At 35.6% G+C, this 15,213-nt stretch overlaps 1 protein-coding gene across 4 annotated transcripts; it reads right to left on the bottom strand.

Moving 5' to 3' along the window:
• Window positions 1-107: 107 nt before the first annotated feature.
• On the bottom strand, window positions 108-14,902 carry sl (small wing phospholipase C gamma 1). Of its 4 annotated transcripts, none has more exons than XM_076134463.1 (13): window positions 14,799-14,902; window positions 14,229-14,715; window positions 13,946-14,084; window positions 12,519-12,681; window positions 11,944-12,144; window positions 11,660-11,775; window positions 10,648-11,578; window positions 10,385-10,566; window positions 7,491-7,668; window positions 7,050-7,115; window positions 6,447-6,641; window positions 5,374-6,196; window positions 108-3,905 (listed from the first exon to the last, which is right to left on the bottom strand). In XM_076134463.1, the coding sequence occupies exons 2-13, from the start codon at window positions 14,662-14,664 to the stop codon at window positions 3,655-3,657; spliced, it is 3,681 nt and encodes a 1,226-aa protein (XP_075990578.1). In that variant the 5' UTR covers window positions 14,665-14,715; window positions 14,799-14,902; the 3' UTR covers window positions 108-3,654. The 4 variants fall into 4 exon arrangements, 3 of the variants coding, with proteins under 3 accessions (XP_075990578.1, XP_075990579.1, XP_075990580.1); XR_012960331.1 differs by adding an exon at window positions 4,232-4,408 and having other exon boundaries at window positions 3,770-3,905; window positions 14,229-14,886; XM_076134464.1 differs by having other exon boundaries at window positions 14,298-14,885.
• Between the last annotated feature and the right edge of the window lie 311 nt (window positions 14,903-15,213).

Raw genomic sequence — 15,213 nt, forward strand, 5'->3', positions numbered from 1 at the left:
CTACGCATGAACTATCAATCTAGTGATGTATTTTATATAACTTACTAATTTAAATAATCTTTGTATTTGGTAGGATTGGGTAATAAATAAAATAATAATTATTTTTAATTTATTTTATTTCCACTAATACATTGAACATATTTAGTTGCGTAAATTAATTTCAATAACATTATAGATGTAAACTACTATAAGTATTACGGTGAATAAGAATAATTTAACCATCAATGGATGTGATATCTTTTGAATGACGGATTGATAAAATGTGACAAAGTAGGTATACTTTAACATGGTGCTCCCAACCTTTTACTGACATAGGTTTTATTTATCGACATAATTTTTGTTCAGTACAGTTTTAGTGTGATAAAACTATTTCGAATCGCGCAGCACAGGTTAGGGACCACAAATTAACGATCAGTGCCAATAAACTTAATATCAAGTAAGCAGTATTAGTTTTTTTCAAATAACCGTTGGTGCCCAGCAACAATCGCAATATTTTTATCCCAATCCATTTTGTAAGTTATATTGGCATCAACCGTATAACGTACGTTTACATCCACCTCAGTTTCTATGTCGTTTATGTACTTAAATAAATGCAAATATAATTGCTACAATATTAAATATTACTTTATCGTTGATCATAATAATATACTTATAAGTTATACACCTTACCATAATAGCACATAGAATACAACAACCTACGAGAAGCTAGTTTAATATATATTTTTATCATAAAATTAGGTTATTTAAAGCATTTAATAGGTACGAACTTTATATGTGCGTGATGTAATAATAAAATATGTATTTTTTTGCATTTCTAGCATATATATACTGAAAAAATACATATGTGCACAACATGCTAACAAGTATAAAAATATTATGCATGTAGAAATAGATTTTTAAATATCCAGTTTTATTTAGGTATAATAATATTATGCAATATAGACATTTAGTAGACAAATAGTAAGAATTATCATCTAACAACAATTTTTGTAACGTGAGTGTGTCATGGTACTCTTTTTAATGAGCAATATTCATTGTCGCTTATATGGCGATGAACAATTTTATACCAAATACCAGACGCCAAATCCTAAGGCGTTTTTTAAAATGAGCTTTTCTCAAGTTACTTGAGATAAATAGTTTATCAGTATTATAATAATTTCTACTAAACATCCTAATAAACTACAACATTTATAATAATAATCTTATGCACTATTCCTTATCATTTACGGTGGTGAAATATCTTGACTATAAAAACTGTTTTTTAAAATTGTGATGCAATAGTACGACATTAAATATTTGAAATACATTAAATCTATATAACTTGATAGGCCTCAATATCGTTACGCAGTGCCTACGTTACTAATACGATAAATTACGTTGTGTAAAAAGAGAAACATAGGCCCGTGTAAATTAGGCGATGTCCAAAGGCATTTGTGAATTGTGACCAATAGGACCTAATCTTCATAACATCATATAATTATGTTATTCATTGTAAATCGTTTACATTCAAATCACGTCTGGTAAAACTATCCGGAATGATTACATCGTTTTCACTTGGAAATGTAGGTAGGTTTGTAGAATACCTTTAACAAAAGGTGTCTAATCCCGTCATACGAAATCTATCAATCTTCCCAATACACTTTTTCTTAAAGTAACTGAAACGGGTACAATTTCATTAAGTATTTAACAGTGGACAGATTTCTCGAGTAATTGATGTGATGATTGGGATTGTACATAAATTATATCACATGTATATTAAATCCATCATAAAAATATAATAATAATTAGGCATTTTATAATTTTAGTCTAGAATAAAAATTGTAAAGTCAAAAGATATTCCATGAACTCACTCGCGTTACCGACACATAGATTTTCATTAATAATTTTCCTAAAACATCCAGTCTATTAGCGATTGTGCGTTTCCGCTTTTTTAACAGTCAATTTAATACATTAGTAAAAATTCAAAATCTCACTAAACATTGATAGTTACTTATACATTAAGTTGAAACATTTATGTAAATTTCCACATCCATAAGCTAGTTATAATTTATTATGAATGAATGATCTTTGTCTCGACAAGTTATTCTAACACCTAATTTTTTTTTGGATTTTTTTATTAAATATTTATAACAAATCTACCTGTGTATAATCATAAAGATTAATCTTAAAATTCGTATATAGTATTACAATATGCTTGTAGGTATAGTAACGATTTTCAAATCTCCATCTATCAGAATAAGCATCGTCAAAATCTTATTTTAATAATTTAACATTTAATTGAAATTGTATGATTGAATGTGAATGCAATAAATTACCTACTACTAATCGTACCCAGACAATGATTTTAATGTAGTCAAACATCTAAGACGAAAAAGAAATTTACTTGATAATAAAAAACTGTTACTAATTTCATTATTTACCTTTAAAATATAATATTTTAGTGCATAGTACATTAATTCACTAGACTAAGTTATCGACATAGTGATTGAAATATCTGTGCTCGTACTAAGGAAGCTAAGAGATAATGTATACAACATGTATGGGGGTTGCAGTAGATACTACATTGTACGGGTCAATGTATGCGGGCTCGCAATATGTAAACGAGTTTTCACTTTAACTTTCATAGATCGTAACACAGCGTAATATCAAGTAAATCCCTAATGTCCTTACAAATCTAGATTATTTTAAAACACCGACTAAACACCTACATACTTAGTTTATAAATATTGTGATAATGATCTGTAAATTAACAATTGTCAATTAATCTTAGAGATTGATTGTTAAATCTGTCAATATAATTCGTAATATTAGTGTGAGATTGATTATGAGATAAGATAGTTAAATAGTACTTTTGTAAAAGACAAATTTAAATGAGCATTCACAATTCTGAACCTAATCCTGTCCGTTTCCTTTCTACACATCGGTCTTGCAAAATTTTGTCCTATAGCGTTCAACGCTTTAAATTTTATTCCTGCATTTGCCTTATTCAACCAGTCTTACTAAGCTCGTCTTATGTATTCAATAGAATACCATTTATACTAATGTCAGTGATGCTCTCTTTTCCATGTAGATTTTGTGATTATTTTAAGTGCTACAAGAGCTATCTCTTATTTTATACCTTCCGAATCTTTCCCTACACGACAATACTTAAGGGCACTCAATTAAAGCGTCGATATATCATTTTCAATAAGTTCTTTACGCAAAACCGGTGCGTTAACCGTGCAGTTCAATTATTATAAATCTCACTATTTAAGCACCTTTTAGTATTAAACTTTCAATTCGTATTCGTCCGTTCCAATCTTTAATTTTTGTATACTACTAGAGACTTCAAAATATTCGAGAATCATCATTTCAATATAGATTTAAAATGCATGCTCCTATTCAGTACATAGGATTGTTAAAACAAATATACAGAGTAGAGATTATACCTTACAACCTAAAATATGTAGCTTAGTAAACAGTAGAAGATTATACATTGACTAATTAAATGCTACATCAACATGTATAGACAAATACGACAATAGTTTATATGAATATTTCATACATCAAGAGATTATAGTAAATAAATTTGCCATTATTAAGACTATTTTAATAGCCTGGTAATATTTGGTTATAAATAGCGTCGCCCAGCTGTAGGATTTTTTTCTAATTGAACTAACGGCTATTGATGAAAGATATATGAACGAGCAGAGAAGCGAGCTCTAGTTCTTCAGAGAAGCCGTTAGTGAGGGGTACGCTCCTGTACCCAGTGCGCAGGCAGCTTACGGGGAATGTAGCCTGACCGATGAAGTTCCTGTCTCCAAACATATCCTCATCTTGAACCAGGAAACGGATTAAAGCAAGATCCGGGTTAGCCAGCTCAAATTCGCAAATGTCGTTCCAAATCGGGTTAATTCCATTGTCAGCTGAAACAGTAAAATACTTATTAGTGTTCTGCAAAGTCTGCTTATTTTAGTGTTAGGTACATTATTAAGTGTTAGTCAATTTAATATGGTTAGTTGTATGAATGGAGTTTAAGGCATATTAAAGGAACAATCGTGCTAACCCTTTCAACGTTGTTTGGGACAAACGCCGAAACTAACTCGAGGTCTTAAATATTTTTTTGACAATAAAACCTAAGTACATCTTATGCCGGCCGCTGCTGACTCGTGAAAGTCGCCTACGTCTCACTGAGGTTATTGCGTTGGTGCGCCGTGCCACCCTGTTTGTTATTTCATTTAAATAAGTTTACCTTCAGCATTATATTCGTCGTCGTCTTTGTCTTCCTTTCCGGAAATCGGCATGCAGAAATGGCGCGCAGTCATCTTAGCCACTCGGGTGAACCGAGGATTGAAAGGCCCGTATTTAGCCAAAAGTCTCAGTGATGGTCAGAAACCTACAACCCTGGATTTCCTCTGACCAGCCTCATCTGAAATCCGTCGTACCTTCGCTGACAAATAGGACATGACCAATACGACCTCGACATCAAAACAGAGAGCATGCCTGCTAAATACTGAAGTACACTTGTAACGACGTAGAACAAAAAAGCTTCAACATAGACTAGCTACGACAAAAAAAAAACATTGAAGAATACTACTGCTACAGATAAAAAAAATTGCTTATTCACTAAATGTCACAAGTCGCGGAACAAGTAGGACATAAACCATAATGCTAATATGATATGCACTTCGTTCCACGACCCTTTGACTTTGGAATTTAATAGCATGCGCGTCGCCCGATGATCTATTCACCGCGACGTTCGTAACCCTTTAAAAACGAGGTTTACAACAGTCACACGTGGCTGCATCTACGAAAGTTGCAAGACAGACAAAACTCAAAACAATTTTTATTAAAAAGTATAAGAAAAGCAACATTTAATCGCAGCTGACAATCAATGACAGTTTTGCATTTGCTGGAGCCAGGGTATAAAAAGTACTGAACTACATCAACTTTGACCTCTCAACTTATTATCACTATAGCTCTAAATAGTATGAGAAGAGAAGACAAGGCGGATACAGATTTCCAACAATACAAGAATACTGCCATCAGCAAATAGTATTCTAGGACTCGGGCATCAACGTGAAGATGTAATTACGTCTAAATATCAACTTAATTTGAATGTTTACTGGTAGTTGACAGACATAAGGTTTTTAGCGATGGTGGTAACTTGTGTTATTTCAATTCCAACCATGGGAAACGTGAGATAAAAAGTGTCTTATCACGATATTCCATTCCGTTAACGAGGAAGTTAGTGTTAACGTCAAACTTATTAAATAGGATATTGATAGATTAGTCAGTTAGTGAGTTGTTAAATAAATGACTTAAAAACACCTTCACTTTGAAGTTGTTCGACATTCACATTGAATAACAGGTAAACATTTAGTCCATACTTACCGACAGTCTTGGTCACCAGCTTGGTGCCGTTGTCATACTCAGCCCCAATAATTTCAACCTCAACCGATGGGCTCGCAGTGCCGCGGCCGGATTTGCTCAGGTGGCGAGCTCCAATAACGCGGAGCATCACCGTCATTGGCTTGACTTTCTTCTCGATGCTCTTCTTATCATACGGATTGTATGTCTCATCAAGCATGAACTCTGGCTTCAATACATAGCCACATCCCCCGTTCTGTTTGAATCTGCCCATGTTAATCTGCATCGGCTTGTCTGGCGTTTGGTAGTTCAGGGCTACCATCTGTGAGCCCGCATTCCAGAAAGGAACTGGATTATAATTAGAGGAGTCAATCCTCTGGCCCTTGGGATAAATGCGGCTCAGCTGAATAGCATGGTACTTCTGGAAAAAGGCAGTTTCCTGCTGGCACATAAGCCTTTCCGCCTTAGTTTCGGGGAACGAGGACATCTCATTGTAAACGAATCCCTTGTTACGGAAACGTTCCTGAGTAAAAGCGACCGAGCGGCAATATACGATGAGATCTGACATTTCTTTAGCAATCCTCCAGGTGCGTTCCATCTTACGGTGCTGGAGTGAGCGGGCACTAGCGCTGTAGGCTGCTTCCTTGATGGCGGAGAGCCACTCTAGGGCGATCTCGCGAGTGGGCGCGGCCATGTCGAAGGGCGCGCACATGGAGGGGCTCTGGATACGCACCAGCCACCTAGCAGATCCACTCTCTTCGCCCACTACTAGTTCCACCACTGCGCCCAAGACGTCTACCACGCCTTTCTGTAATGAGCCCAAAGCTGCGGATTCGTTCTCGAGTCCCTATGAAAACAGATCAGTTTTAATTTTATTTACCGAGTAGGAATAGTAGAAGTAACAATATTGTGTCGGGAAAGTGAAGATAAACAAAGTAAGTGTAAAGTATGAAATAGTAAATGAAAAACGTAAACAGAAAAAAACAAACTAAAACTGAATCTCAAAATCAACTAAATGATAATTATGTGCCATCTATGCAGTTTTACACAGAGTCAGTGCCGTCGATGCCGACGTTTACCGAACCAACAATACTAACAGCGACATCGGTTATGTGCGGAACCTCAATTTCCTGCACGTAGTTAGCTGGAAACCAATGATGTCTCTTGCCGCCATAATCTCCCCTCCACCATCCCTCGTCGGGTTTATCAACGTTAGTGATGATCGCGTGTTTGCAGAACGACAACTCGTCGTCTTGACGAGCGCGGTAGTCGTACAACGCCTTCACCGTCACCTACCACAAAGCTACAATTAGAATGACGTTCGTATGCAAAACCCCAGCTTATAGCAGCCAGCTATCTCAGAACGAGTTATCTTTTAGTTATATCTCGAAAACTAAATTATGAGTCTATGACAGTAATTGGCTTTGTAATTTCGTCTTTAACTTTATTTATAGTTATTGTAGAATGACTTCGCAACTCTAATTTAATTTAACAATGTTGTTCGATACGAACGATGAAACTATTAAGACTTTTACGTTGAATGCCGATTCTGCCTGATGTTGCACAAGAAAAAAAATGAAATGAAATAAATTATACAAAATAATAATGAAAAACTCAAATTAAGAAACATTAAGTAAAACTGGAGCCGTTGTTAATCTTGAATTGTTGTCAGAAGATCTTGGGAAAGCTGTAAGTTATACCTTTGAGGTGAATGAAGTAGGATCCATGTAGCCGGGAGTGGCGTAGACACAGGTGTCGTCCGGCTCCTAAAAACAACAGTTATATGTGTATATAGCGTTATCTATCAATTATAGATTGTTTTCATATAATTTCTACCGCTTACAAAGTAAACTCAAAAAGCAAGCAAGCTGCCTGAGTTCGCGCAACATAAAAAAATTTATACGCTGTACATCAATGTAAATACTTATATAATTAATGGTGCGATCGAAAAAATCTACAGTTTATAATACTGTAAAAACATTATCATAGCGATTTTAACACCGAAGCGAAACTTGAACTGCATGCATACATGATTAAACTTTAAGATAATCAAATGTTAAAAACTTGGTAAAACTTCGGCAAGTTTCCATCCGACACTGGAGGAGCAACCGGCGCTGACATATTCAGAGAGTTCTACTTACAGCAATGATGCGCCTCACGATGTCCTCACTAATCGGGAACCACAGCTTTACCTTCTTGTAGAGAGGGTGTTTCTCATAGTAGGATACCAGCTCTACCAAGCTCTCAAACTTCACCGTACCAATGGTGTACAACCTTCCCTCCAATTTAATCCTGCAGTGCTTTATCTCTTTCTCCGTTCTAAAACAATACCCCAACATTTTAATAACGAGTCTCATAATGTACGCAATAATTATAAAGTAACATTCATATAATACGATAACATGCTATCGCTTTTAATCGGTATAATTTTAAATTAAAATAGGTACATTCATTCTAATGCCAACATACTTTAAAAAAAACTTCGCTTTTAACTGCTCTAAATACGTAAAGTAACACTCCGGTCGCAGTCTGGATAAAGATATAATGTACAATGTAGTCAATGTACTATAACATGAAAAAAAATCTTAATGTTTAACGTCATTAAAAACTTAATGACTTATGTGCGTATCCAGATTGCGCCAGTTAAAATAACAAATCAATACATATACCATAAATGACTACGTCCAATTAAAGCACATAGAAGCTCAGGACTCAAAATATTATAAACGCATAAATTGTATGAAATGTGTACACTCTCATGTATTCAAATCTTACCATTATATTTTGTTGATATTCGTACAACAAAAATAGTCATTACTAATTGGTACGAAGAACTACAAAAATAATATGAACAGAAATAATTGCTTAATACGAAATAGTCATGACAACAGGAAAAAAACAGCCTTTACCTATGTCAATATAAATAGAAATAAGATTTATTTTTATATCACTTATTACTGGGTACAATATCATATTTCTGTTGTACCGGGAAAGCCGCTTTAAGCAGTAAAATTAGCTTGCGGCAGGTGAAATCGAAACTGTTACAATAACAATAACAATGTCGGTGAACTTGTAACTTGAGAGTCAATACCAACGGCAAGATATAATTAAAAATAGACAAAACAAAAATATAATTACCAAATGTCTTTATAATTAAGTTTGGTTCTAACCATATGCTAAAGATAAGATGTTACTAATCTATAAATGCGAGTGAAACTAGGGTTTCATTTAGTAAAAAATACGTTGACCAACAAGAAATTATAATGACTTGTTACGCTAACGGAAAAATTGCTTAAAGAAAAATTATTTATTTATAAAACTATAAAAGGAAGCACGGGAAAATTTTAAAACCTAGTTTAGCCGAGCCAGAGATAGAGATTGCAATTTCCGGTGTGCTTTTCTACGTAATCCTATTTATAAGTGAGCCTTAGAGGATGTTATATTTCTGAGCCTTTATATTTGTACCGGAAAAGCGACAAACGTATCAAAGTTTATTTTTATCGCTCTATTACGAACACTAGTTAATATTGCAGATATTACATCACCTATAAGCCAATAATATCTTAGGCGATCATAAAATCAATAGTAGGTACGATCCCAAGAATTACTAAATTATTACCAACCATGTTAGCATGTTACCACATGGTGACAAATTTCAGGTTTCGATATTAATGCCTATGTCCAACAGCTACCTCTGCCCACGCAGAAATAGATACTGAATAATGCACACCATCAATATTGCAACGTTGCGCCTCTACTGTCATATGTGCGATATGTAAAGGGTACATTCAAAGCACGAAATAAAATATTTTACTTCAAAACTAGACAAAAAGCATCGAATACTATAAATCGGATAAATAATTAGGTTTAAATCGCTCATGGTCCTCGAAAAGAAAAATCTACATTTCGTTTCGGAAAAGAACAATCAGCAACAAAGTAAAAATGAACAAAAACATAGTCCGATTTCCTTACTGGTATATCAAAATCTTTGCAAAAACAAGTGAATCCGCTGCTACTACATAAATAAATCTAAGATATAAACACTTATTTGTCAAAACACTCAATACATACGCCGACGAGACTTTCATCCCATCGGATTTGCACTGTGAGGCCTTTGCTTTTCCACCATTTTCCATTCTTTTCTTGGAGGGATCGCCATCCCCTGTGTTTTCTAACTCAGTATCCGAGTTTTCATTCGAACTGTCGTCTCGTGGAAACGAGTTTTCATCAAATATGTAGCTGAAGGTTCGATAAGGAAGGCGATTCCTAACACAACAAAAGAATAACGATATTGGCAATTGTCAATTGTACATCTTACCAACCAATTGCGTACAAAATGTTTTAATAATCATTGCAAATAAAAAGGACCGCCACGTTTTACTGTTTAATTTAGATAAAACATCATTTTTACATATTTTTTTAATATAAAACTTCCGTAATGTTTAGCGCGCGGGTTTTCGTTGCATCAACTGTACCGGCCAATATTGATTTATGTTTCGGTAAACTGAATAAACCCAAACAAATTGCAAATCCCGAACTCCCGGCATTTTGACGTATTAACAATTGAAACGTCGATCTTGTGAGTTAACTTCTACAATGTCTTAGAGGGGGACGCAATACATTTGATTGTCCTGTTAACGTGACACTAGATCCGCCCGAGGATCGTAGTGCGTATTATCATTTGCATACACCTACCAACATTTATAAAATCGTTGTGATATGACGGAGATTTTTTTCAGTTGCACAAATTGTATCGTTTCCTATCCTTACTTTTACGTTCTTAACGTATGAAACGAGTTAAAGCTAAATATGTCTTCTTTTTCAATTATTTTTAGAAATTAGTTATACTGAAGCTTATAAGTATTTATGTTATTTTTGTTAGGCATAAAAGATTTTTATTATTTTAGGCATCTTTTTCACTTTTGTTAGTTATTAGTTGGGTCCGTTAAGCAGTAACGTTGTAAAACAAACTCATAAAAATAAGTAACATATTCGCAGTAACGCATTAAAGACAAAGAAAGAAAATTGAACGTACCTGAAGCTGATGGCAAATGAGCTTTGATCTTTCTCGCTGGGCCGCACCAAAAACGCTCCGTCGGTATTAGCCTTGCGAAGCAGTTCCTCGGCTCCAGCGCGAGTACAGAACGGATGATACCACTCTTTGTCTTCATGCTTATTTGGCTGTGGCACAGGTTCCTTCAGTGTGATCAGAAATTCCTACAAGCACCACCAAATAAAATTAAGGTGATAGACTTTTTCAAACAAAACTTGTTTACAAATTCAACTTTGTGTACTTACTTGGCTGCGAAGCGGATGCTGCCTGTAATGTGTAATCAGGCTGTATAAGCTATCAAAACACACCGTGTCGATCAAATAGTACTTGGTTACACCGCGATCTTGCTTCAACTTTATGCGGCAGTGGTTCACCTTGCCCTGTCGCCAAAATGACAGACAATAATCGCCGACAAATGTGACGCTCTCTCGAACAAGGAATGTTCCGTCACCAAGATGAGCATGCGCCCTTAGCAACTCTTCAGCCTCCTGCCTGTTCCCAGCGAGCTTGCCATGGAACCAACACTCTGCGAAATGCAACTCATCCTGAGGAATGCTCGAGGCTTCGACATCCGGCTCCCCATCGCTCTCGGCGTCGGTCTCTCCCTGGGTACTGTAGTTTTCGGTGTAATACAGCTTGTTCTCTGTTAACACGAAAGCATGCGGGTTCCATTCTTTGTCAACAGGATCTTCCAACAACAGGATTCCATTTTTAATAGAATTCCTCAAATCTAAGTCTTTCCCCTCTTCTTGGCGAACTGCGAAAGAATTTTCTTCAGCGCCTTCGGGCAACTTCTTGTGCTTGAGAATAATTTTTCTTTTCAGGTCTTCAGGGGAAGGCAAACAAGTCTCATTCTTTTCAAACGGCTGTACGAGCAACATTTCCCCAAATACGTCTTGGAAAGCGCTTGCCATGCGCCTCTGCTGTGGTAAGGAGCAGTTATCTTCAATGGAGAGGATAAGCGGATACTCTGAGCTGACGAAAGCATGTTCTTTTATGGTGCGCAAAACATCCATGAACCTGATCTTTGTTGTCAAGGTATGACCGTGGTAAATAAATGGCGTGCCGTCAGGACCGTCCCAGCAGTCAAGTTCGATACAACGGCAACCAGTCCTTAGGCACCTGACATAGGCCTCAAGAGATGATTCACTCGAAAACTGATCACCGGTTAAATACCTAAAAGTGCAAAGGTTGGGCTTTATAGATATCTTAATTTCCTACAATGTGCGAAGTAGTTTCCGATTCAAAGGCACTCACGTGTTATGAGAAGATGAGATCCAATAATGTGATAGAGGTTTCTTCATATCCTGTGTAACTGCGTCATGTTTGCTATCCCAGATGGTGTTTTGCTTTGAGAAAAGCATCTCAATGAACTGCAATATTAACCAAAATCGCTTTATGAAAGTGTAGGATTTGACTTTAAAATATAATAAGGTGTTGTGTAAGCGCGAAGTATTAAAGGCTGTAAGTACCGTCAGTGTTTTTTGGGAATCTTGAAAATAATGAAAAACCAGCAATTTAGTTTTGCCTAATTCACTCACCTCGTTCAAGTTAAAATAGGGCTCATAGATGTCCCTGACTGGGTCTCTCAGGTAGTCCCTTATAAATTGGGAGGCTTTAGCTTCGTCATCTCCCAGTTTATCATGTTGTTCGATACGGAGGAAACTTTGGAACTCGCGCAAAGTGATGGTTGCGCCATTTTTGCAGTACAGAGAGTACTTATCGAAAATCTCATGGACGTTCTAGTAAATAAACATAGACGAGTTAATTGCAATGTAAGTGTTATGAGTTTCTGCATATTATACAAAAATGTAGGTCAGGTCAATGTAATTACGTGTGCATTATTAGAGTAGTATTTCAATTGCAATAAGTGTATCGTAACAAGGGTATAGCAACGTAAGACTTGAAATAAACATATAACAACCCTTCAGCACTGGCCTGGATTCAATCTAGGTCAATATTAAACATATAAGGTGTGTTTATTGATTTAACCTGCAGTGTCATTGAAAAGGAACTCACAAATGTATGAATAAGGTTTGTATGCCTTGCAAGAGATTGATTGTAAACCCTTCAAACAATATTGGTGTTGGTATGAATAGTAAAAAATGTGGCTTACGTTTTCATCAAATATAATCCTTTGGTAAAGAAGTGCAAAGTCATCAAATCCAATTTCACCCCTTTTGGCTTTATCCACGTCTTGAAACAAGTCCCTAAGCTTACTTGTTGATATCTTGCAGTTTATCTTAGGAAGGAATGACTTGACTTCCTTCAATGTGATGCTGCACAAAGATTTTTTTGTAATTATCAAAATGTATAACATGATTGTTGAAATAAAATCTTTGGATAGATCTTTTAAGATGTAACTCTACATTGTACAGGGAGGAAAGTATTCTTCAAATTAAAAGCTCACTTGGGATGATGATAATATAAAGATGTTTTTTCAAAATATTGCAGATATCAGAAGAGAAAAGTTGTCCAATTTTCATGTTTGGTTATCAAATAATACCATTGAAAACATCTTGTGGTGCTGGTTGTAAGGATAATTTTTTTTTTCAATTTATAAGTTAGACATTATACCAATGTATCTTTTTCATTTCTTTTTATTGGTTTAGAATACATATTTTTTTAGGTAACTATAAGATGAGTCCCCAAACTACAATTGACCAGTGTGATAGTGGCAAGGTCTAACTTCTCCCTCGTTCAGGAGGAGACCACTACCAAAAATGATATTATGTTCAGTTTTACAAAATTTTATGCACTAAGAGTGATTGGAATAGATGAATTTGAGGATAAGCTCCATCTATCTCTTCACAGTTTGTTAAACATGATATTATCGTCATATCCAAAGCCATTTTTCACCTTTCTGTATTAAAATGATTTTAAATCACTGCTATAGTTAATTTTATGTCCATAAACTTCCGTGTTCATAAAATTATTCTCACTTATCTGCCTGTAACATTTTCACGACTAAACCACTGAACCAGCAGTCTTAAAATGCAGCACGGAGATAATGGAACGTCTGAAGTCAGACAATCTATTGTGTCACTTTTTTTATCTAACGCAAATCACAGACATGATGAACAACATAAGTCAGCTAGTTTTATATATAAGTAAGTGCTTAAGTAGCATTTATTCACTTTTACGTTGACTTGATAATCTTTAAAATTGTCTGATATAATAAAGAGATGAGATCTTCATTATTCATCAGAATATCTACTGACAACAATTTTTAATTGATGCTGTCTTTATCACATACCAAAATTTAGCTTTTACATATTATATACTTTAAAAACCGTTCTCAATCTAGATTAGAAATAGACGATTGTTATAACAATATATACGATCATTTAACACTTTCCTTTCTGCACAATGTTAAAGAGAAATAATTAAAGAAATTGTTGCTTGAGAGATTACTTCTTACCCAGAAATCAATTTCAAAAAAATGTATACTTATTTTTCAACATACAAATTTACAGTAAATGCCCTATCAAAGGTAAGGATTAATATATATTTTACAAGTAAAAAAGACTGCCTTAAACTTACTTTTCATTAACATTTTCTATAGCATAGAATTCTTTCCTAAGCCAACGCTCAATCTGTAGAGGGTATGATGCATTCAGGGCTTCATCAAGAAGGAAATCTACGCCCTTCATCCATGCCTCACATTCTTTATCAGTTTGAGCTGCAATTGTTAAACAGTATATTTTGCAATGTGGAAAACTCCCTTCACATGGCTGCCACTACTACACATATAGAAACAGATTTGAAACGTGCACATGCACCAATCATAACAATAACTTGGCAAAGAAAATTCAATTAAACTCACCATCAACTAGAAATTGATGTGGTTTGTTCGTCTTGATATATATAGACTTGTTTACAAACGCTACAATACCTGCAAACGAAGCTCCACGGAGTTTGAACTCGCAGCCATAGTAAATGGTGAAACATTTCGTGGTCTCCAACTTCTTAGACTCATCAGGCCACCTCTCGAAATCTTTAGAATACTTGCCTCCCCTGACCTCTTTTATATCCCTGATATCCAGGGCTCCGTCATATGCACTACGACCAGATACCCCTATCCGATTCCACAATATCTGGTGAGTTTCGCGGCGGACGGTAAGACAACGGCGCTCCGGGCGCTTACGTTGGTAAAATTTAACGATCGTAGAGCCCCGTTCTATTTGGGATATGAGCTGGTCAGCCTCATGAATGAGTCTGTTATGCCCAGGACCACCCCCATTATAGCAGACCGGATTCATCGCACGGCCGTTGCTGCCGAAGCGTGTTGAGCGACTGTGGCAGCTCCACCCCTACATGTGATAAAATATCGCGGAACGCTAGTTATATATGGAGTGCACTGTACGAGTGTATAAAATAATATAAGCGATATTACCCGTGTCTGTGTTTTACACACACTTTGCGCTATTTTGTTTGTTTGACATTTTACAGCTAAATGAGAAGGCAAGACAGAGTCAGACAGAGTGTGAAGCTGCGTTCCGTTTCAGTATTAACTTTCTCTTTCTAATTTTGATGCTGGCAACTGGACCACGAGATAAAGCTTACCATTCACGCCCAGAATTTTAATCGCAGTAAATTTTTCGACTATTCTTACATTATTAATAAAGACCATAATACCACTTATCTAAAACTAAAACTTAGAATTTCTCTTATTGTAAGAGATAGATAGAAAGCCAGCCTCAGTACATGTGACATAGGTCGTAGTTTCAACTGATTCAGAGTACTTACCTACCTAATTTCTTAATAATTTTGCAAAGTATTTACCTACTCACTCATACTGATTATGAGTT

Source organism: Anticarsia gemmatalis, chromosome Z (genome assembly GCF_050436995.1).
Source record: "Anticarsia gemmatalis isolate Benzon Research Colony breed Stoneville strain chromosome Z, ilAntGemm2 primary, whole genome shotgun sequence".
Lineage (NCBI taxonomy): Eukaryota > Metazoa > Arthropoda > Insecta > Lepidoptera > Erebidae > Anticarsia > Anticarsia gemmatalis.